This window comes from Ranitomeya variabilis, chromosome 4 (assembly GCF_051348905.1).
Source record: "Ranitomeya variabilis isolate aRanVar5 chromosome 4, aRanVar5.hap1, whole genome shotgun sequence".
NCBI lineage: Eukaryota > Metazoa > Chordata > Amphibia > Anura > Dendrobatidae > Ranitomeya > Ranitomeya variabilis.
Window position 1 is genome coordinate 391,979,382 of NC_135235.1, and position 24,997 is coordinate 392,004,378.

At 43.0% G+C, this 24,997-nt stretch overlaps 1 protein-coding gene across 1 annotated transcript in view; it reads right to left on the reverse strand.

Moving 5' to 3' along the window:
* Positions 1 to 655: 655 nt before the first annotated feature.
* Positions 656 to 24,997, reverse strand: part of LOC143767185 (ornithine decarboxylase-like) — a 154,867-nt gene continuing 130,525 nt past the window's right edge. The window contains exon 9 of the mRNA XM_077255285.1: positions 656 to 1,459. Coding sequence (XP_077111400.1) covers positions 1,226 to 1,459 — 234 coding nt within the window. The 3' untranslated portion in view covers positions 656 to 1,225. The remainder of the gene's footprint in view (positions 1,460 to 24,997) is intronic.

Sequence of the window (24,997 nt, forward strand, 5' to 3'; positions counted from 1 at the left end):
ATAGGCGCATCTTCCAGATGTGCCTTTTCTGGGGTGGCTGGGGGCAGATGTTTGTAGCCACGGGGGGGCCAATAACCATGGACCCTCTCCTGGCTATTAATATCTGCCCTCAGTCACTGGCTTTACCACTCTGGCGGAGAAAATTGCGCGGGAGCCCACGCCATTTTTTTCCGCCATTTAACCCTTTATTTTAGCAGCTACAGCGCTGAAATTTTGCACATACACACTACTAACATTAGTAGTGTGGAATATGCAAAAAAAAATGGGATATGAGATGGTTTACTGTATGTAAACCATGTCTCATATCCTGTCGGGTTTAGGCAGGAGAAATGAAAAGCCGGCAATTGAATTACCGACTTTTCACTAACACCGCTGCGTATTTCTCGCAAGTCACACTGCTGGTCTGTGTGGAATCCGTATTTTTCTCGCCCACATAGACTTTCATTGGCGATTTTTTTTGCGCAATACGCTGACAAACGCAGCATGCTGCGATTTTGTACGGCCGTAGAACGCCGTATATTACGGATCCGTAATATACGGCTGATAGGACTAGACCCATTGAAAATCATTGTGCCGTATGTTATGCGAGTTTTACGGACGTAGTTTCTGCGCTCTTACGTCCGTAAAACTCGCATGTATGACGGCGGCCTAAGCCCTCACCCACCGTAGATCACGAAAAATGGAGACGCTACTGGTCTTGGAAAATTACGCTTTTTTTTTTTTAACAAACTGTGGATTTTTTTCACCACTTAAATAAAAAAGAACCTTGACATGTTTGGGGTCTATGAACTCATAATGACCTGGAGAATCATAACGGCAGGTCAGTTTTAGCATTTGGTGAACATGGTAAAAAAAACTCCAAAAAAACTTTGTTGAATTGCACTTTTTTTTTTAAATTTCACTGCACTTGGAATTTCTTTCCCATCTTTAGGTGCACCATATGGTAAAACCAATGGTGTCGTTCAAAAGTACAACTTGTCCTGCAAAAAAACAAACCTTCACATGGCCATATTGACATAACATTAAAAAAGTTATGGCTCTGGGAGCAAGGGGAGCGAAAAGCAGAAATGCAAAAATGAAAAAGGGCTCCGTCTCAAAGGGGTTAGAAGATCAATTTGTATTTACTTTTGTTGTCCGAATACTTTTTGAGTTTAGTATAATAGTCCTGAATCGGACATGGCAGCCATTGGCTACCTTATAGGTGCTGGATATTTATCGATCATCTTTATAGTTTTTGTAATCTCTTCAGCTTGTCTTTACTCAGTGTGTAGTACACAGTGGGTGTCTGGAATCCATTAAACGTAGAAGCCTTTGATAAACTGTAGGCACCCGTGTTCCGCATTATTAACCAATCACCGATTTCCAGTTCTGGGAGACAGACCTCTTTCATAATAATGTCTTCGTCCGTGCAGCAGGGTCCCCAAAGTGTAGATACATGGTGTTGTGAATTGTTGTAGTCCTATTAGTGAAGAAAATAGTGTAAGCATACATGCTCCAATCTGGTACAACCTTGGTGTATTTTGGTATATAATATTATACGTACAGGCGATAAAGTGAATTGGACAGTACATTCTGAACCACACGTAGCATAAATCAGAGCCTGTCTGTGTTATTGCAGCATGCATGCTTTATTCTGAAACACTGGTGTTTTTTTTTATACAGATAGAAGTAGAAAATCTGGAGAGCAAATAAAGCGCAAATATGGTCTTAACTGGTTAAAAACATGGGGTGCAGCGGGGAGAGGTATGCTCACCTTGCTTTGTTGCAACTAAGCAACATGTGAAAAGCATGGATCAGCTGCTGCAGGACACGGGTCCAGAGACCGAGGATAATGGTGAAATCAGGTGTATGTGTTCAAATCTACCCTGCTGATAAAGGTGAATGACGGACGATATTCTTCAAAGCTTAATTTCACACAGGTTAATACTCAACGTGTTTCGAGGTCATGCAGGACCTCTTCAGCAGGACAAAACCTAGCAAGTGGATTGTCAGATCTGCATGTTCTTATATTCCTCTCAAAAGAAATAAAAAACGCCACACCGGACAGATGACAAGTTAAAGTTCATAAAGCAAAAACATCAAACAATGATTAAATACAATACAAATAGACAGACCATGTATGTAACTAATCTACAAATTAAAAGAACCATCCAGAAAAATAAAAATATAAAAACAAGTATTTATATAAAAATGTATAAAAATGAATAAAAGCTCCTTTATCAAAACTTGTGTATTTGTCTTTGAGAAACATCCCATACAAAATACGAACTCATGTTCAAATGACCTGAAGTTACTAAGCATGTGCCATTAGGGCAGCAGCCACTCAAGCCACTCATGTTTTGTTCACTGGTAAGAATGTGTAAACCGCATCTGGTCACCAGGAACCTACTCTAGACCTGGCTAATGTTAGAAGACTCACTGGTGCTGGTTAAGGATGACGAGTAATAGAATGGGTAACTCCCAGGAAAAAAGCTTCATGTGTGTTACACATATGTATAGGCTTAAATAAAAATGCTGGCGCAATTTTTTTTTTTTTTAGGATTAGCAGAGAAGGGAAAACAATTAAAATAGTGATGAGGGAATGTGAAAAACATCAAATCAGAATGTGAGCCCCCCCGCCTAAAACAAATATGCAACATGTGGGGGTCTCATGTCCACATAGACCCTATTTAATACACTTTTCTATTAGCCTAGGGTCAATTTAGGGTTAATGTAATGGTGTGTTATGTTTAGAACTCCTGCTCAAACCGGTTCTAGCTGTTCTCTTTTGAGCCTTTTTTACCGCATTTTCATTGGCCATTTGTTCTTTTGGCATTTTTTTTAACTATATTAACTCCTGTCAGCTGGTATTTTCTCCATTCTGCTGGCACAAGAAGAAAGAAGAGGATTCTTCAGAGAATGGAGAAATTACTTCAGGATCTTCTGTCCAGGGCCGGCGGAGAGGATGGAATGGATTGGCTGAGGAGCTGCCTAGCTATGAGACCTATAACGGCAGCCTCTGAAGCTATCCTTCCTCCTCCTCTAGCCGAGGTCCCCTCCCCGCCTTCGTGTCAAATACCTCCGGCTCCTCAAGTTACTGTGTCCGGGGCTAGGTCCAGGAAGCAGAGAGCGACTTTCTCCCCGTCCGCGTCTCCTTCAGCATCCAGGCGCGGCGTCCGCGAGTCAAGCAGGAAGTCGGGACGCCGTCCTCCAGTGAAGTCTCGCAGCCCGGCGCGAGACTTCAGCCGTCGTCATCAGGAAGAGCCTTATAGAAAGAGGCTTATAGAAATTTTGGTGGCTCTGCATGGATCAATTACGACGAGGCATTTAGACATAAATTATCAGTTCATCCTGAGCTTAAGTGGGGTTCTAAAGACATTGGTCTTTGGATTAATCTTATGCTGCCAATGAGGCAAGGTAGCAGTAGACAATCTAATAGCTCATTTCCTAAAAAAGGGGTTTGTTTCTCTTTCAATGAATCCTTTTGCAAGTGGAACAACAACTGTAGGTTCCGGCATGAATGTTCTTTCTGCGGGAACCCACACCCTATGTCCAAATGTTTTAAAAAACAGGCAGCTCAGCTATCATCAGCCAAGGATTCTAATGCAAAAAGCTCAGACCCCGGTGATTCTGGGAAGAATGGTATGCTGGTTAAACAGGTACCCAGACAAGGAGACCCCAGTAAGTTATTATTTGATGGATTTTCCTTAGGTTTTTATGTCCCTCAGTTTAAAGGGAAAGGATGTAATTTAGTTAAGAATTTACCTTCCCTGTCTGTTTTCCCGGAAGTTGCTAGAGATAAAATTTTTAATGAATTGGAGTTAGGCAGGGTTGCGGGCCCCTTTTCATCCCCCCTCACCCCCCTTTTTTACATTTTCGGATATCCCCCTTAGGTATTTTTCCTAAGAAGGATTCCGGCTCTTTTCGCATGATCCATCACTTGTCCTATCCACTGGGACAGTCACTGAATGATGAGGTGGATAAGACTTTATGCTCTGTCACATACTCTTCTTGGTTTCAATTCTTTAGGTTTCTATTTTGATGGGTGCTTCTTTTTCGATAAATGCCTCCCAATGGGTTTTTTCTTTGTCATGTTATTACTTTGAAAGTTTTTTTTCTTTTTTACACTGGGTTCTGGAATCTAACTGCACAGAAGTCGGCATTCTCCATTACTTGGATGACTTCCTTTTTGTTGGCCCGCCCCCATCTCCATCCTGCAAGAAGACCGTTGAAAGTTTTTTACAGTTATGCGCCCATTTTGGTGTTCCGATCGCTCATGAAATGACAGTCGGTCCATCAAATCGCATTGAATTTCTAGGTATTACTATTGATTCCGAAAGTATGGAATCTATTCTCTCGGTAGACAAAATCTTTAAACTTAGCAATTCTCTTTCTGACTTCTTGTCTAAAGACAAGATCACTCTGAAAGAGTTACAATCTCTGCTAGGGTTGTTGAATTTTGCACTACGGGTAATACCAATACGTCGCATTTTCTCTAGAGGCCTTTATGAAGCCACTAAAGGATTCTCCTCTCATAATTCCCACATTAGAGTTCGCTCTGATTTAAAGGAGGACGCCAAAATCTGGCTTTCCTTTTTGTCAGAATTTAAGGGGAGATCATTATTACAGTCTTCTTTTGTTACTGCTGATTCTATTGTTTATTTTTTCTACGGACTCCAACTTTGGAGTCAGCATTCAGTGGCCTGACAAATGGTTATCCAAGAAGGTAAATAAGAATTCTCTGGTCATTGAGCTTTTTTCAAATTTTATAGGAATCCATCTATGGGGCCATAGGCTTCAGAACTCTAGAATTTTGTTATCCTCTCCAAATCAGGGGGTTGTTTTCGCTATTAATACCCTATCTTCAAAGAATTTCTGGGCAGCTAGAATTCTTAGGCAAATGGTATTAGCCTGTTTAAAATGCAATATCTTGCTGAAAGCAAATTCAGGAGTGAGTAAGTGTAATTTTTTAACTGAATTATTACTGAATCGTCAGTTGCATAATTTTTAGCAACAGGTGCCTATGGCAGACAAAGAAGCAACCTCTTGCCCTCTCTCAGTATGGGATATAATCTCGGCATAATTCCCTATTTTATTCAGAATTCTTTGTCAAGGAGATCATGGGCTGACTATTCAGCTGCATGGAAAAAATGGATTGATTTCTATGAGCTTCACGGCTTTGATGCGACAGTTTCCAACGCTGTTGCGGCTCTGAGATTCGCAGAATCGTTAGTTGTGAAGAATCTTTCTTACTCTGCAACTGCAAAATGCCTTGCAGGAGTTTCCTTCTTTTTGAAATCTTATGGTGGGACGGCACTAACTGAATTTTTTCTTGTTAAATAATTTTTAAAGGGTTTTAAATGGAGTAAATTTTTACCAGATTCCAGGCGACCTATTTCTTTTTCGTTATCGAGAAGCATTTGTTCAGCCCTTGTTCATGTTTGCTCGAACCCGGAAGAAGCGTTGTTATTTAAAGCAATATTTTGTCTTACATTTTTTGGGGCTTTTCGGATTAGTGAAGTGGTCTCACCAAAGAAATCGGAGCCTCCCGGGCTTATGTTTGCTGATGTAAAAATCGATGACTCTTTCATTCTATTATTTTTAAGAAAATCCAAAATGGATCAGCTAGGCAGAGGGACTAAAATTAGATTAAATTTGCATTCTGACACAAGCATCTGCCCAGTGTATAATTTGTGCAGATGGCTTAAATTTAGGCCTACAGCACAGGGCCCACTATTTTTACACAAGGATAAATCTCCAGTCACTGTTTTTCAATTTAATTTTATACTAAAAAAATGCTTGAGTTTTATAGGTAAAGGACATCTTAGGATCACCTCCCATTCCTTTAGGATTGGAGCAGCCATGGAAGCTTCTAGGGCTGCCTTATCTGACTCTAAAGTCAAAAGGATGGGAAGATGGGATTCAAAAAGGTTCAAACTTATGTCCGTCATGAGTTGTATGATGATTAATTCTTTATTTTCTTTTAGGTCCAACAATTATTTGGATCGTTGGTCATTCCTTTGGGCCCAGAAGAGGGCCAGACAATGATCGTATTCGGAAAATTTATCTTTTAACCCTTATAGTACTGAGGTGTTCTGGGATAGTATGCGCGGAATGAGGTGGCCTTCACTGGTAGATGAATTGAGGAATTGTATAGAGAAATTTCCTCGTCCGGATTTGATTGTTTTGCATATCGCTGGGAATGATCTAGGAAAAATCAATACTCTGAACCTTTTGGCCGCTATGCGGTCTGATATTATTTTCATAAGGCAGATTTTCCCTTTATCCCCTTAAGCCCCGAGGGTGGTTTGCACGTTAATGACCGGGCCGATTTTTACAATTCTGACCACTGTCCCTTTATGAGGTTATAACTCTGGAACGCTTCAACGGATCTTGGCGATTCTGACATTTTCTCGTGACATATTGTACTTCATGATAGTGGTAAAATTTCTTCGATATAACTTGCGATTATTTGTGAAAAAAACGGAAATTTGGTGAAAATTTTCAAAATTTCACAATTTTCCAACTTTTAATTTTTATGCCCTTAAATCACAGAGATATGTCACACAAAATACTTAATAGGTAACATTTCCCACATGTCTACTTTACATCAGCACAATTTTTGAACCAAAATTTTTTTTTGTTAGGGAGTTATAAGGGTTAAAAGTTGACCAGCAATTTCTCATTTTTACAACACCATTTTTTTTTAGGGACCACATCTCATTTGAAGTCATTTTGAGGGGTCTATATGATAGAAAATACCCAAGTTTGACACCATTCTAAAAACTGCACCCCTCAAGGTGCTCAAAACCACATTCAAGAAGTTTATTAACCCTTCAGGTGTTTCACAGGAATTTTTGGAATGTTTAAATAAAAATGAACATTTAACTTTTTTCACACAAAATTTTCACCTCCAATTTGCTTTATTTTACCAAGGGTAACAGGAGAAAATAGACCCCAAAAGTTGTTGTAAAATTTGTCCTGAGTACGCTGATACCCCATATGTGGGGATAAACCACTGTTTGGGCGCATGGCAGAGCTCGGAAGGGAAGGAGCGCCGTTTGACTTTTCAATGCAAAATTGACTGGAATTGAGATGGGACACCATGTCGCGTTTGGAGAGCCCCTGATGTGCCTAAACATTAAAACCCCCCACAAGTGACACCATTTTGGAAAGTAGACCCCCTAAGGATCTTATCTAGATGTGTTTTGAGAGCTTTGAACCCCCAAGTGTTTTACTACAGTTTATAACGCAGAGCTGTGAAAATATTTTTTTTTTTTTTTCACAAAATAGATTTTTTAGCCCCCAGTTTTGTATTTTCACAAGGGTAACAGGATAAATTGGACCTCAAAAGTTGTTGTCCAATTTGTCCTGAGTACGCTGATACCCCATATGTGGTGGGGAACCACTGTTTGGGCGCATGGCAGAGCTGGGAATGGAAGGAGCACCATTTGGAATGCAGACTTAGATGGATTGCTCTGCAGGCGTCATGTTGTATTTGCAGAGCCCCTGATGTACCCAAACAGTAGAAACCTCCATCAGTGACCCCATATTGGAAACTAGACCTCCCAAGGAACTTATCTAGATGTGTTGTGAGAACTTTGAACGCCCAAGTATTTCACTACAGTTTACAACGCAGAGCCGTGAAAATAAAAAATCTTTTTTTCCCACAAAAATGATTTTTAGCCCCCCAAATTTTTATTTTCCCAAGGGTAACAAGAGAACTTGGACCCCAAAAGTTGTTGTCTAATTTGTCCCAAGTACGCTGATACCCCATATGTTGGGGTAAACCCCTGTTTGGGCGCACGGGAGAGCTCGGAAGGGAAGGAGCACTGTTTTACTTTTTCAATGCAGAATTGGCTGGAATTGAGATCGGACGCCATGTCGCGTTTGGAGAGCCCCTGATGTGCCTAAACAGTGGAAACTCCCCAATTCTAACTGAAACCCTAATCCAAACACACTCCTAACCCTAATCCCAACGGTAACCCTGACACACCCCTAACTCTAATCCCAACCCTAATCCCAACCGTAAATGTAATCCAAACCCTAACCCTAACTTTAGCCCCATGTTGTGAATTCCGTTCTCGAACTCCCTCCTGTGGTCATGAATGGTACTTCGGTGAGTTCTGTCCGTGGACTCCCTCTGGTGGCTGTGAGTGGAGCTGCTGGTTCTGAGATTCCTTCTCCAGCTGCCCTCGTTTGGGGCTAGGCTGATTCTCTATTTAACTCCACTCAGATCGTTACTCCATGCCAGCTGTCAATGTTCTAGTACTGGTTCAGATCTCTCCTGGATCTTTCTGAGGATCTGTCTACTCCAGCACAAGCTAAGTTCCTGCTTGTTCATTTGTTACATATGGTTTTTCTTGCTAAGTTCTACTCCAGCTTGCTATCATGAAACTACCTGGCTAGCTGGAAGCTCTGGGGGTGCAGAGTGGGCACCACCGCATCGTGAGTCAGTGCGGGGGTATTTTTTGCACACTCTGCGTGGTTTTTGTAGCTTTTTGTGTTGACCGCAAAGATCCCTTTTCTATCCTCAATCTGTTTAGTTAGACTGGCCTCTCTTTGCTAAAACCTATTTCATCCTGTGTTTGTGATTTCCTCTTATCTCACAGTCAATATTTGTGGGGGGGGGCTGCTTTTACCTTTGGGGAAATTTCTCTGAGGCAAGTAAGGATTTGTTTCCTTTCTTTAGGGGTAGTTAGCTCTTAGGCTGTGAAGAGGCGTCTAGGCAGAGTCAGGCACGCTCCATGGCTGTTTCTAGTTGTGTTGATAGGAGTAGGGTTTGCGGTCAGCAGAGTTCCCATTTCCCCAGAGCTCATCCTGATTCTGTGTTTAACTATCAGGTCAGTTCTGGTGCCCCTAACCACCAGGTCCATAACAGTACAGCTGGCCCACAAAGTGTTAATGCATCTCAATAGAGGGAAAAGAGAAGTTCTGAGACCATTTTTTTTATTTCTCTGCAGTGTGTTTTGCCTTTCTTTTCCCCTTAAACTCTGGGTGGTTCAGAACTTAGGTGTGGATATGGACATTCAAGGTTTGTCCTCTAGTGTAGATCAACTCGCTGCAAGGGTACAAAACATTCAAGATTATGTAGTTCAGAATCCTATGTTGGAGCCTAGAATTCCAATTCCTGATTTGTTTTCTGGGGATAGATCTAAATTTCAGAATTTCAAAAACAATTGTAAACTGTTTCTTGCTCTGAAACCCCGCTCTTCTGGTGACCCTATTCAGCAAGTGAGAATCATTATTTCTTTGTTGCGTGGCGACCCTCAAGACTGGGCATTCGCTCTGGCGCCAGCAGATCCTGCATTGCGTAAAGTAGATGCGTTTTTTCTGGCGCTGGGTTTGCTTTATGATGAACCGAATTCTGTGGATCAGGCAGAGAAAATTTTGCTGGCTTTGTGTCAGGGTCAGGATGAAGCGGAGGTATATTGCCAGAAGTTCAGAAAGTGGTCTGTGCTTACTCAGTGGAATGAGTGTGCCCTGGCAGCAATTTTCAGAAAGGGTCTTTCTGAAGCCCTTAAGGATGTTATGGTGGGGTTCCCCACGCCTGCTGGTCTGAATGAATCAATGTCCTTGGCCATACAGATCGATCGGCGCTTACGTGAGCGCAAAACTGTGCACCATTCGGCGGTATCCTCTGAGCAGAGGCCTGAGCCTATGCAATGTGATAGGACTTTGACCAGAGCTGAACGGCAAGAACATAGACGTCAGAAGGGGCTGTGTTTTTACTGTGGTGACTCCACTCATGCTATCTCTGATTGTCCTAAGCGCACTAAGTGGTTCGCTAGGTCCGTCACCATTGGTACTGTACAGCCTAAATTTCTTCTGTCCGTTACTCTGATTTGCTCTTTGTCATCCTATTCTGTTAGGCATTTGTGGATTCAGGCGCTGCCCTGAATTTGATGGACTTGGAGTTTGCCAGGCGCTGTGGTTTTTTCTTGGAGCCCTTGCAGCATCCCATTCCTTTGAGGGGAATTGATGCTACGCCTTTGGCCAAGAATAAGCCTCAGTACTGGACCCAGTTGACTATGTGCATGGCTCCTGCGCATCAGGAGGATATTCGCTTTTTGGTGTTGCATAATCTGCATGATGTGGTCGTGTTGGGTTTGCCATGGCTGCAGGTCCATAATCCAGTATTGGATTGGAAATCAATGTCGGTGTCCAGTTGGGGGTGTCAAGGGGTACATGGGGATGTTTCATTATTGTCAATTTCTTCCTCCACTCCTTCTGAAGTCCCTGAGTTTTTGTCGGATTACCGGGATGTATTTGATGAGCCCAAGTCTAGTACCCTACCTCCTCATAGGGATTGTGATTGTGCTATTAATTTGATTCCTGGTAGCAAGTTCCCTAAGGGACGACTTTTCAATTTGTCTGTGCCAGAACACGCCGCTATGCGGAGTTATATAAAGGAGTCCTTGGAGAAAGGGCATATTCGCCCGTCGTCCTCACCATTGGGAGCAGGGTTCTTTTTTGTGGCCAAGAAGGATGGTTCTCTGAGACCTTGTATAGATTACCACCTTCTTAATAAAATCACGGTCAAATTTCAGTACCCTTTGCCTCTACTGTCTGATTTATTTGCTCGGATTAAGGGGGCTAGTTGGTTCACCAAGATAGACCTTCGAGGGGCGTATAATCTCGTGCATATTAAACAGGGCGATGAATGGAAAACAGCATTTAATATGCCCGAGGGCCATTTTGAGTACCTGGTGATGCCATTCGGCCTTTCTAATGCTCCCTCTGTGTTTCAGTCCTTTATGCATGACATCTTCCGAAAGTATCTGGATAGATTCATGATCGTATATTTGGATGATATTTTGGTCTTTTCGGATGATTGGGAGTCCCATGTGAAGCAGGTCAGAATGGTGTTCCAGGTCCTTCGTGCTAATTCCTTGTTTGTAAAGGGATCTAAGTGTCTCTTTGAAGTTCAGAAGGTTTCCTTTTTGGGCTTCATTTTTTCCCCTTCTACTATCGAGATGGATCCTGTTAAAGTCCAAGCTATTTATGATTGGACTTGGCCTACATCTGTGAAGAGCCTTCAGAAATTTCTGGGCTTTGCCAATTTTTACCATCGCTTCATCGCTAATTTTTCTAGTGTTGTTAAACCATTGACTGATTTGACCAAGAAGGATGCTGATGTGGTGAATTGGTCCTCTGCGGCCGTTGAGGCTTTTCAGGAGTTGAAACGTCGTTTCTCTTCGGCTCCTGTGTTGTGTCAGCCAGATGTTTCGCTCCCTTTTCAGGTCGATGTTGATGCTTCAGAAATTGGAGCAGGGGCTGTTTTGTCTCAGAGAAGTTCTGATTGCTCTGTAATGAAGCCATGCGCTTTCTTTTCGAGAAAGTTTTCGCCTGCTGAGCGTAATTATGATGTTGGCAATCGGGAGTTGTTGGCTATGAAGTGGGCATTCGAGGAGTGGCGACATTGGCTTGAAGGAGCCAAGCATCGCGTGGTGGTCTTGACAGATCACAAGAATCTGACTTATCTCGAGGCTGCCAAGCGGTTGAATCCTAGACAGGCTCGTTGGTCGCTGTTTTTCTCCCGTTTCAATTTTGTGGTTTCGTACCTTCCGGGTTCTAAGAATGTGAAGGCTGATGCCCTTTCAAGGAGTTTTGTGCCTGATTCTCCTGGGGTTCCTGAGCCGGCTGGTATTCTCAGAGAGGGGGTAGTTCTGTCTGCCATCTCCCCTGATTTGCGGCGGGTGCTGCAGGAGTTCCAGGCTGATAGACCTGACCGTTGTCCAGCGGAGAAACTGTCCCTGATAGATGGACTAATAGAGTTATCTCTGAGGTTCATTGTTCGGTGTTGGCTGGTCATCCTGGGATTTTTGGTACCAGAGATTTGGTGGCTAGGTCCTTTTGGTGGCCTTCCAGAGATTTGGTGGCTAGGTCCTTTTGGTGGCCTTCCTTGTCGCGGGATGTGCGTTCTTTTGTGCAGTCTTGTGGGACTTGTGCTCGGGCTAAGCCCTGCTGTTCTCGTGCCAGTGGGTTACTTTTGCCCTTGCCGGTCCCGAAAAGGCCTTGGACGCATGTTTCCATGGATTTTATTTCAGATCTTCCTGTTTCTCAAAGGATGTCGGTCATCTGGGTGGTTTGCGATCCCTTCTCTAAAATGGTCCATTTGGTACCCTTGCCTAAATTGCCTTCTTCCTCTGATTTGGTTCCATTATTTTTCCAACATGTGGTTCGTTTGCATGGCATTCCGGAGAACATCGTGTCTGACAGAGGTTCCCAGTTTGTTTCAAGGTTTTGGTGGTCCTTTTGTGCTAAGATGGGCATTGATTTGTCTTTTTCTTCGGCTTTCCATCCTCAGACAAATGGCCAAACCGAACGAACCAATCAGACTTTGGAAACTTATCTGAGATGCTTTGTTTCTGCGGATCAGGATGATTGGGTGACCTTCTTGCCATTAGCTGAGTTCTCCCTTAATAATCGGGCCAGTTCGGCTACTTTGGTTTCGCCTTTTTTTTGTAATTTTGGTTTTCATCCTCGTTTTTCTTCAGGGCAGGTTCAGCCTTCGGACTGTCCTGGTGTGGATTCTGTGGTGGACAGGTTGCAACAAATTTGGACTCATGTGGTGGACAATTTGACCTTGTCCCAAGAGAAGGCTCAACGTTTCGCTAACCGCCGTCGCCGTGTTGGTCCCCGACTTCGTGTTGGGGATTTGGTTTGGTTATCATCTCGTTATGTTCCTATGAAGGTTTCTTCTCCTAAGTTTAAGCCTCGTTTCATTGGTCCTTATAAGATTTCTGAAATTCTTAATCCTGTATCATTTCATTTGGCCCTTCCTGCTTCTTTTGCCATCCATAATGTGTTCCATAGGTCGTTGCTGCAGAGATATGTGGCGCCTATGGTTCCCTCCGTTGATCCTCCTGCTCCGGTGTTGGTCGATGGGGAGTTGGAGTATGTGGTGGAGAAGATTTTGGATTCTCGTATTTCGAGACGAAAACTTCAGTACTTGGTCAAATGGAAGGGCTATGGTCAGGAGGATAATTCCTGGGTTGTTGCCTCTAATGTCCATGCTGCCGATTTAGTTTGTGCCTTTCATTTGGCTCGTCCTGATCGGCCTGGGGGCTCTGGTGAGGGTTCGGTGACCCCTCCTCAAGGGGGGGGTACTGTTGTGAATTCCGTTCTCGAACTCCCTCCTGTGGTCATGAATGGTACTTCTGTCCGTGGACTCCCTCTGGTGGCTGTGAGTGGAGCTGCTGGTTCTGAGATTCCTTCTCCAGCTGCCCTCGTTTGGGGCTAGGCTGATTCTCTATTTAACTCCACTCAGATCGTTACTCCATGCCAGCTGTCAATGTTCTAGTACTGGTTCAGATCTCTCCTGGATCTTTCTGAGGATCTGTCTACTCCAGCACAAGCTAAGTTCCTGCTTGTTCATTTGTTACATATGGTTTTTCTTGCTAAGTTCTACTCCAGCTTGCTATCATGAAACTACCTGGCTAGCTGGAAGCTCTGGGGGTGCAGAGTGGGCACCACCGCATCGTGAGTCGGTGCGGGGGTTATTTTTTGCACACTCTGCGTGGTTTTTGTAGCTTTTTGTGTTGACCACAAAGATCCCTTTTCTATCCTCAATCTGTTTAGTTAGACTGGCCTCTCTTTGCTAAAACCTATTTCATCCTGTGTTTGTGATTTCCTCTTATCTCACAGTCAATACTTGTGGGGGGGCTGCATTTACCTTTGGGGAAATTTCTCTGAGGCAAGTAAGGCTTTGTTTCCTTTCTTTAGGGGTAGTTAGCTCTTAGGCTGTGAAGAGGCGTCTAGGCAGAGTCAGGCACGCTCCACGGCTGTTTCTAGTTGTGTTGATAGGAGAAGGGTTTGCGGTCAGCAGAGTTCCCATTTCCCCAGAGCTCGTCCTGATTCCGTGTTTAACTATCAGGTCAGTCCTGGTGCACCTAACCACCAGGTCCATAACAGCCCCAACCCTAACTTTAGCCCCAACCCTAACTTTAGCCCCAACCCTAACTTTAGCCCTAACCCTAACTTTAGCCCCTACCATAACCCTAACTTTAGCTCCAACCCTAGCCCCAACCCTAACCCTAACCCTAGCCCTAACCCTAGCCCTAACCCTAACCCTAGCCCTAACCCTAGCCCTAATCCTAATGGGAAAATGGAAATAAATACTTTTTTAATGTTATTATTTTTCCATAACTAAGGGGGTGATGAAGGGGGGTTTGATTTACTTTTATAGCGTTTTTTATAGCGGATTTTTATGATTGGCAGCTGTCACACACTTTTTATAGTAAAAAACTTTTTGCGTCTCCAGATTTTGAGACCTATAATTTTTCCATATTTTGGTCCACAGAGTCATGTGAGGTCTTGTTTTTTGCGGGACGAGTTGACATTTTTATTGGTAACATTTTCAGGCACGTGACATTTTTTGATCGCTTTTTATTCCGATTTTTGTGAGGGGGCATTTATACCGTTCCACGTTTGGTAAAATTGATAAAGCAGTTTTATTCTTCGGGTCAGTACGATGACAGCGATACCTAATTTATATTTTTTTTATGTTTTGGCGCTTTTATACGATAAAAACCATTTTATAGAAAAAATAATTATTTTGGCATCGCTTTATTCTGAAAACTATAACTTTTATTTTTTTGCTGATGATGCTGTATGGCAGCTCGTTTTTGCGGGACAAGATGACGTTTTCAGCGGTACCATGGTTATTTATATCTGTCTTTTTGATCGCGTGTTATTCCACTTTTTGTTCGGCGGTATGATAATAAAGCGTTGTTTTCTGCCTCGTTTTTTTTTTTTTTACGTTGTCCACTGAAGGGGTTAACTAGTGGGATAGTTTTATAGGTTGGGTCATTACGGACGCGGCGATACTAAATATGTGTACGTTTATAGTTTTTTTTATTATTTAGATAAAGAAATGTATTTATGGGAAGAATATATATTTTTTTCTTTATTTAGGAATTTTTTTATTTTTTTTTACACATGTGGAATTTTTATTATTTTTTTTTTTACTTTGTCCCGGGGGGATCGCTGATCTGACAGTTTGCACAGCACTCTGTCAGATCGGCGATCTGACTTACAGCGCTGCAGGCTTACCAGCGTCTGCACTGAGCAGGCGCTTGGTAAGCCACCTCCCTGCAGGACCCGGATGCAGCCCCGCGGCCATTTTGGATCTGGGGCCTGCAGGGAGGAGGAGGTAAGAGACGCTCGGAGCAACGCGATCACATCACGTTGCTCCGAGGGTCTCAGGGAAGCCCGCAGGGAGCCCCCTCCCTGCGCGATGCTTCCCTATACCGCCGGAACACTGCGATCATGTTTGATCGCGGTGTGTCGGGGGTTAATGTGTCGGGGGCGGTCCGTGACTGCTCCTGGCACATAGTGCCGGATGTCAGCTACGATAGTCAGCTGACACCCGGCCGCGATCGGCCGTGCTCCCCCCGTGAGCGCGGCCGATCGCATATGACGTGCTATCCCGTCGGTGGGAATTAAGGCCCACCCCACCTCGACGGGATAGTACGTCATGTGGGATTAAGGGGTTAACTAACATTGTTTTTTTCCGAGATTATCCCCAGGCTCTAATGGCACCAAAGTCAATTTTCTTTTTTGAATAAGATTCGGAAGAGGGTTAATCTCTCCATGGAAAAATTTTTACCCCTTGTTAAAGGTTTTTCTTTTAGACATACGGATTTAGAAGGATTTTTACCGGGAATGTTCAGACAGGACTTGGTTCATTTGTCCGATATTGGATTAGATATTTTTAATTTGAATATGGAAATTATAATTGAAAAATGGCTGTGTGATTTGGGGGGGGCTTGACTCTCTGAGTCTTGGCCTTGTGGGAAAAATCACTCATTTATGGGTGGATTTGGTTACTGGAAGTTGGAATTTTGGACATATGGTATATGGAAGTTTATTTATTGGACATTTTATAAGTATTTTATGTAACCCAAAATAAAACCTCACGGTCATTTTATTCCATCAGTTTAATTGTCTTTGCATATTTATTTGGCATGGGTTTTATGGGGACATGAATGAAATTGCAGTGAATAGAGTGGTTTATTCGTTCATTTAATAATAAAGGTCGAGAAATGAAAATACAAATTCATTACTTAAACTTGCTGAATAGTGTTAGGTGTGGAGAAACAACCGAGCTGTGATGTAGGACAGCAGATTGCTGCCAGATTCATTGGCAGTGGACCGATATCAACAGTGGAGAACGTTACTCTGTATAGGTAAAACGAGTTTGGAAAAACATTTCAGCAAGGGAGGACTCATAGCGAAACACATTGAGATACCTACTGGCTCTGTGCATATGGCATCTGAAAAATCTGATCTGTGAGCAGGGATGGAGGCTGTTGGACTGCGTTCCCTTACCAGAAGTGGGCTGGTGAGTATTTTATATTATATATTCTCACACAGAGTCGGAGGGGAAAAATAAGGAAAAAGAGCAACGTTAAAATGAGCGCGACCTGGTTACCCGTGTGCCCTCAAAATTAGAATCTCCTCAGGGTAGGAACAAGAACTGAAGGCCCTGAGGGTGCAGCCTCCAGGGAGGAAAAGAGTCTATGGGATTAAAATACCGGGGGGGTTGGAGATCCCTCACTGAGAAGAAATTTGTGCATACTTGTAATAACCCTTCATCGTGAATGAGAGATAAGCAGTAGAATTTTTTTATTATTATTAAGAATGGATTAATGTGGAAAAAAGTAGGTGCTAGAGTATTGGGTGATCCTTGAATATAAGTCTAGACGTGAAATTGGACTTGCTGTTAATGATAGTTTGTGGTGGAACAGACATTTTGGTGATAACTGAAAAAGATTAGACAAATTGAGAGTAAATAATCCATGATATATGTAATATAAAATTTGAAATTAAAATCAGCAGATATAAAAATGGTCATAAAAAGACATCCGTTATTTCATTAACACTAGACCTACCGCAGGTTTCATAATACCTATAACTACCATTAGGGGTCATTTTGACCCCCGTTCAAAAGTACTGACTCTGGAGTAAAAATAACTTTTTTGTTGCCAACAAATTAAAGAACATTTATTTTAACTTAGTAGGAACAGTGTTAAGATCAAGTACAGCACGCATTTTCCTTTTACATGGTCATAGCATGAAGCTGAAGAATGAACTCCCATCTGCTAATTTTACTCCCAGTTGCTGTTTTATAGAGTATAGTTGCGTTTTAGCTGCTAAATCAAGTACATTACAAAACGTCGGCGGCTTCCAGATTTTGTGGTGTACTTTCGAGTCATCTGGTCTACTGTGTCCACTCCAACCTTTGTTTTATTGTAAAATTGTACAGTTTCCGTTTTTTTTTCTTGTTGTTTCCAACTGCTACATCTGGGTGAAGACTACTGATTGAGTACTTATAGGTATGAATTGTAAAATCCAGGCCCCTGAAAAAGTTTCAATTAATTTGTGTCCTAAAATATACACTACCATGAATAAATAAAAGTCACAAAAACTCAGAACTCATTTGTTAAAATTTTAGAAATTATAGCAAAAAGAAATAGCAAAAGGGTCAAAATGACCCCTCCGGTAGTTCTAATGTTAAGAGCATTTGGAGTTAGGGTGTTCAGTTTATAGATCCAGAAAATTTCTTTTCAGTTTAATTGTTCAATCCGGTTATGGACCTCTGGGGAAATTTGCTCAATGGGGAAAATTCATAATTGTCTGAATTCTTTATTGTGATGGCGAACTTTTCCCCATCAACACTCCTATGTCCTACATCTCCAGCTTTGTGATCTATGTAATTATTTGCTCCTGTCAGAAACTATATGTCGCAGGACCATCCAACCGTTGCACAAATGTTTTAAATTCCCAGCGTTCCAACATTCAAAAGGGTTTTTTGAAGCATGGTCTCACGTCATTGCACCACCATGCACAATAAAGAATTCAGACAATTAAGAATATTTCCCATTGAGGAGATTCCCCCAGAGGTCCTGACAGTATTTTCATCCCATAGACTCTTTTCCTCCCTGGAGGCTGCACCCTCGGGGCCTTCAGTTCTTGTTCCTACCTTGAGGAAATTCTATTTATGAGGGCACATGGGTAACCTTATATTTTTCCCCTCTCACACTATGTAGGAGAATATGTAATATAAAATAATCACCAGTCCACTTCTGGTAAGGGAACTCAGTCCACCAACCCTCATCCCTGCTCACAGATCTGGTTTTTCAGATGCCTTAGGGTATGTTTCCATGGGGTGTATTGATTGAGTTTTTGCTGCGGATTGGATGCTGCGTACAGCTGCAGTGTCCAATCCGCAGCGTCCAGATGTTACAGCATAGTGGAGGGGATTTTATGAAATCCCATCTCCACTATGCATACAAACACGCAGGCGGCAGACCTGCGTTATCGCACATGCGGCGCGTCTTTATAGACCTGCCAATACGCCCCGTGGACACATAGCCTTATGCACAGAGCCAGTTTGTAACTCAATGCTTTTCACCATGAATCCTCATGGTTTTATTCCCATGCTTAACTGTTTTTCCAAACTCGTTTCACCTATACAGAGTCACGTTCTCCACTGTTGACATCGGTCCACTGCCAATGAATCTGGCAGCAATCTGCTGTACTACATCACAGGTTTTTTGTTTCTCCACACCTAACACTATTCAGCAAGTTTAAATAATGAATTTGTATTTTCATTCCGCGTCCTTTATTATAAAATGAATGAATTAACCACTCTTCACTGTTTCATTCATTTTCATATGATGTTTTCCACATTCCCTCGTCACTATTTTAACTTTTTCTCTTCTCTGCTAATTTTTTCCCTTCTCTGCTATTCCTAAAAAAAAAGGTTTTTTTCGCCAGCATTTTGATTTAATTCTATACATTCCCAGGAGTTACCCACTCATTTATCTGTTGTGTATCCGCTTTTTGGGCTCCCCTGGTGGTTGCTGGTGGTACTGGTGACTTGTTTGCACTTTGCTTCTTCTGTTCACCTGCTTCCATCAGTGTTTGGGAGTTTCCTATTTAGCCTTGCTCTCCAGTCATTTCCTTGCCGGTCATCATTGTAACCAGAGCCTTCGGTTGCATGTTCCTGCTACTAGTCTGCTGATCAGCTAAGTGGACTTTGTCCTTTTGTTTTGTACCTTTTGTCCAGTTTGCAGTTTTTGTGATTCTCTGTAGCTGGAAGCTCTTGCGGGCTGAAATTGCCACTCCTGTGTCATGAGTTGACACAGGAGTCTTAAAGTAATTTCAGGATGGTTTTTTGAAAGGGTTTTCAGTTGACCGTGAAGTCCTCTTTTGTATCCTTCTGCTATCTAGAAAGTGGACCTCTCTTTGCTAAATCTACTTTCATACTGTGTATGTCTTTTCCTCTTAATTCACCGTTATTACATGTGGGGGGCTGCTATCATCTTTTGGGGTATTTCCCTAGAGGTAAGCCAGGTCTGTTTCTTCCTCTACCAGGCGTAGTTAGTCCTCCGGCTGGCGCGTGGCATATAGGAAGCCGTAGGTATGCTCCCTGGCTACTGTTAGTTGTGTGGTAGATTTAGCTCACGGTCAACTCGAGTTTCCATCACCCGAGAGCTCGTTCGTTACTTATGTGTTTTTTACGTTCCCTTGCCATTGGGAACCATGACAGTATGACCGGCCAACAAAGTGTTAATTGTTTGGGCTGAAGCAGGAGAAAAAGAAGTGTTGAAGGGAAATTATTTTTTTTTCCTTCCCTCAGAGTTTTGCTGCCTAGCCCTTAATTGCTGTCTAGCTGCTTCTTACCTCCTCTTAACCCTTGAATGGCTCTGACCTTAGCTGTTTAACATGGATGTCCAGAGTTTGGCTGCAGGTTTAAATAATCTTGCTACGAAGGTTCAAAATTTACAAGATTTTGTTATACATGCTCCTATTTCTGAACCTAAAATCCCTACACCAGAGGTGTTTTCCGGAGATAGATCTCGGTTTTTGAATTTCAAATATAATTGTAAATTATTCCTTTCTCTCAGACCTCACTCCTCAGGAGATCCTGTCCAGCAGGTTAAGATTGTAATCTCTTTGCTGCGAGGTGACCCTCAAAATTGGGCATTTTCATTGGCACCAGGGGATCCTGCGTTGCTCAATGTGGATGCGTTTTTCCTGGCTTTAGGGTTGCTTTATGAGGAACCTAATTTGGAGATTCAAGCTGAAAAAGCTTTGATAGCCCTATCTCAAGGGCAAGATGAAGCGGAGATATACTGCCAAAAATTTCGTAGGTGGTCTGTGCTTACTCAGTGGAATGAGTGCGCCTTAGCGGCAAATTTCAGAGAGGGCCTTTCTGATGCCGTTAAAGATGTTATGGTCGGGTTCCCTGCGCCTACAGGTCTGAATGAGTCCATGACAATGGCAATTCAGATTGATCGGCGTTTGCGGGAGCGCAAACCCGTGCACCATTTGGCGGTATCTTCTGAAGAGACGCCAGAGAAAATGCAATGTGACAGAGTTATGTCCAGAAGCGAGCGGCAGAATTATAGGCGTAAAAATGGGTTATGCTTCTATTGTGGTGATTCTGCTCATGTTATATCGGCATGCTCTAAGCGTACTAGGAAGGTTGACAAGTCCATTTCAATTGGCACTTTACAGTCCAAATTTATTTTGTCTGTAACCTTGATTTGTTCATTATCAGTTATTACCGTGGATGCCTATGTGGACTCGGGCGCCGCTCTGAGTCTTATGGACTGGTCCTTTGCCAGGCGCTGTGGGTTTGATTTAGAGCCTCTGGAAGTCCCTATACCTCTGAAGGGTATTGATTCTACACCTTTGGCTTGTAATAAACCACAGTTCTGGACGCAAGTGACTATGCGTATGACTCCAGACCATCAGGAGGTGATTCGCTTCCTTGTGTTGTACAATTTACATGATGTTTTGGTGCTTGGATTACCATGGTTACAGTCTCATAACCCAGTCCTTGACTGGAAGGCTATGTCTGTGTTAAGCTGGGGATGTCGGGGGGCTCATGGGGACACTCCTATGGTGTCCATTTCGTCATCTATTCCATCTGAGATTCCGGCATTTTTGTCTGATTATCGTGATATTTTTGAAGAGCCTAAGATTGGTTCACTCCCTCCTCACAGGGATTGTGATTGCGCCATAGATCTGATTCCTGGCAGTAAATTTCCAAAGGGTCGTTTGTTTAACCTATCTGTACCTGAACATGCTGCTATGCGCGAGTATATTAAGGAGTCCCTGGAAAAGGGACATATTCGTCCTTCTTCATCACCTTTAGGAGCCGGTTTTTTCTTTGTCTCTAAAAAGGATGGCTCTCTGAGGCCTTGTATTGATTATCGTCTCCTGAATAAAATTACAGTCAAATATCAGTATCCGTTGCCTTTGCTGACTGATTTGTTTGCTCGCATAAGGGGGGCTAAGTGGTTCTCTAAGACTGATCTTCGTGGGGCGTATAATTTGGTGCGAATTAAGCAGGGGGATGAGTGGAAGACCGCATTTAATACGCTTGAGGGCCATTTTGAGTATTTGGTAATGCCTTTCGGCCTTTCTAATGCACCTTCTGTCTTTCAGTCCTTAATGCATGATATTTTCCGGGAATATTTGGATAAATTTATGATTGTGTACTTGGATGATATTTTGATTTTTTCTGATGACTGGGAGTCTCATGTTCAGCAGGTCAGGAGGGTTTTTCAGGTTTTGCGGGAGAATTCTTTGTGTGTAAAGGGTTCAAAGTGTGTTTTTGGGGTTCAAAAAATTTCATTTTAAAAAAAGGCGACTTCCGGGAGGCGGAGCTAGTGAACGGCCGCTTTTTTAATAGAGCTCCTGGACCTAAAGCGTAAATAACACCTAAAACGCTGATTTTTTCACCCAGAATCCAGGATAAGGACCGGACAAGGGATACCGGAGGTAATCCCAGCTATCCGGTTTCCCCCCGGGAGTCAAGAGGCGCAAGCAGCGCCGAGCACATTGCAGCACCCTGCGCAGCTTCCAGCTTGCAGGGTCGGAGGCAGTGTAAAGACCGACAGGAAAGTGTGCGCGACTCGCAGCAACACCGAACTAGGTCGGTGAAGAAGGCAGGAGCCGCCGGAGAGGTCCTGAGACATACAGGGGCAGTGAGCAGCTCCGGAAAGGCGCTGAAGTTCAGCGCGGGAAGAGAGGGCCAGCAGGGTCGGCGGCGGTGGAGGAGGCTGAGACCGAAGGAAGAAAAGAGAGCGGCATACAGAGGCACTAACCTAGGTTGATGAGGAAGACAGGAGCCGCTGAGAGGAACCGGAGGTGTGCAGGAGCGGTGAGAAACTTCGGAGAGGCGTAGAAGATCAGCGCGGGAAAAGGAGGTGAGCCGGCGCCATCTTGCTTGAAAGCACGACAGCACCTACAGCTCACTGCGCACAGCCAGAGGGGAGAGGTGAGCAGAACAGCAGCTATAATAGCTGCCACAAGGACAAGGTGAGCAGCGCAGGGGTCATATTTATTATCTCGGCATAAGGGGAGCAAGTGACAGCAGCGAGATCTTAAGCTGCCAAGAGGAAGGCGCAATAGACCCCCACCTCCTACCCCCCCTCATATTGACCGGTGGAGACTGGTAGCAAGCAATAGCGCCGCTGTGGGAGAATGGATGCGATGCTCCTGATTTAAATCAGTCACAAGGAAAGAAACATTTCTGCAAGGAGGCATATCTGTTGTAGGGTGATTTATAGAATCTGCATAGCGTAATCCGGTACTGGCGTTCATCATAACTCTATAGTAACTATAGTATCATTGCATCATATTTGGAGGTCACAGAGTTTTAAGTGAAAGCCCACCTGAAGTGATAATGTAAAGGACATTTAGATTCATCCCCGGATGTAGTTATCAAGCACAAAGATATCACTAACAACTTAACAAATATCTCAGGCTCCCATCTCACCATGGACAAATATGTGGGCAAAGGTACCAAGGCCGGCAGAAGCTCTACACGTAACCAGGCTGGCACATCTCCGGTATCATCAAGGGCGGACACCATTACAGACAACCCACAATCAATAGCAACCACTATCATAGAACGGTTGATGCCTGAGATAGACAATCGTTTGGCAGCTTTTCAAACTTCATTGGACACAATAGTCTCACAAGTTAATACCCAGGGAGCACGCATAACTGACGCAGAACAAAGAATATCTGATCTGGAGGACTCTACCATAACTCTCACAAATAAATTAGATGATAAAGAAAAGATTATTTCGGATTTAATAGACAAAGTAGATGACCTTGAAAACAGGTCCCGTCGTAACAATCTGAGACTTATAGGCCTCCCAGAGTCGATCCCTTCCTCAGATCTGGTAAAAATCACATCTGAATGGTTGCCTAGAGCTCTTGGAGTACTGCCAACATCAGGCGTCGTGGCCATTGAAAGAGCACATAGACTAGGACCCCCAAGAGGAGGAGAGGGAGGCAGGCCGCGTCCGGTCATTTTCAAAATCCTGGATTTCCAAGATAAAATTCGTATCTTGGCAGCATTCAGGAAACAACGTACTCTGTTGTATGAAAATCACAAACTATTACTATTCCAGGACTACTCGGCCGCCATGGCAGCTAAACGCAAAGCATTTAATCCTGCCTGTAAAATTTTGGTGGATAAAAATATTCGCTTTAATCTGCAGTACCCTTCGATTCTGCGCTTTGTTATGGATGGGAAAAACTGGTCCTTCAGCGATCCAGGAAAGGCTCTGGAATTCCTTCATGAAACATCCCCGGGCTCACTCTAATTCTGTTAAATCCCGATAAGATAGCTATTTCAATATGTCATTATTAAGTGATATCTTGCTTGTGCTAACATTTTTATGCCCTTAAACGGCATGTTTACTTTATATGTTATGTTCACTTTAAGGTTGAAGACACTTGTTATTGTTATAGAGTTAAATTGGGAAGAGAAATTGGGAGGGGGGGATGGGTTCTGCTTGTGTACACTTAAATCTTGGGTCCAGGGAGATCTTACGCTCACTCGCTGGGATGGGTGGGGATCTCATATACATCTTATACTGGTGGGTCTGATGGTCACCCGAAAAGGGATAGGTTAATGACTAATCAGACAAGCACCAAAGATACCACTATCCGCTCTTTACATTGGTGCTCATGGAATGTCAATGGACTTAACACCCCGGTCAAAAGGAAAAAAGTTTTACATTTCCTGCAAAAACAGAATTTCCACATTGTTTTTCTCCAAGAGACGCATTGGGTTAAGGGTAAACTCCCTTCTATGTTTAGCAGAAAATATACACTTTGTGCTGAGGCCTCATATACAAAAAAACAACGAGGAGTAGCCATATTGATATATAATGGCCTCAACTATGAGATACTAGACACTCTAGAAGACCCTCAAGGCAGATTTCTGCTAGTCAAAATCATGATTGAGGGATCGTGTTTCAACCTAGTCAACATTTACGCCCCAAATGCACCTGAAGTCCAATTTCAAGTCAAACTACGAGAGAGATTGGCGGGATGGGATACGTCACGGGTGGTCATGGGAGGTGACTTTAATGAGGTAGCAGACATTTCTATGGATAGATCTAACCCTAAGGATACTCATCGTTCAATGCAGGGTAGTGGCATTCAATCACTAATAGATCACTTTGATTTGATTGACGTATGGAGGCTACAACATCCTTTGGAGAAGGACTACTCTCATTACTCACATGTACACGATACACATGCCAGGATTGATTGTTGGTTATTACACGAATCTTTGATACCCTTAGTAACACACTCAAACATGCAAAATATTCATATTTCGGATCATGCCCCGGTAACGTTTCAGTCCAAATTAGTATCCCCCATTCACCAGGAACGGAGGTGGCGCTTTCCTTCATACCTATACCAATCAGACGATTTTAGAAAATACCTACAAATGTCATGGGAAGTATATAAAAATGATAACCAGGTCCACTGTGATAGCCCACACCTGTTCTGGATGGCCTCTAAGGCCGTGTTGAGAGGTCAAATCATTTCTTACGTTAGTCATAAAAAGAAAGACATAATGGATAAAGCCAGGGTTACACAAAAATCACTAACTCAAGCATACAAAGATTTCAAATTAAATAACACTCCATTAACAAAGGAAAAATACTTAAGGGCAAAGGAAGAG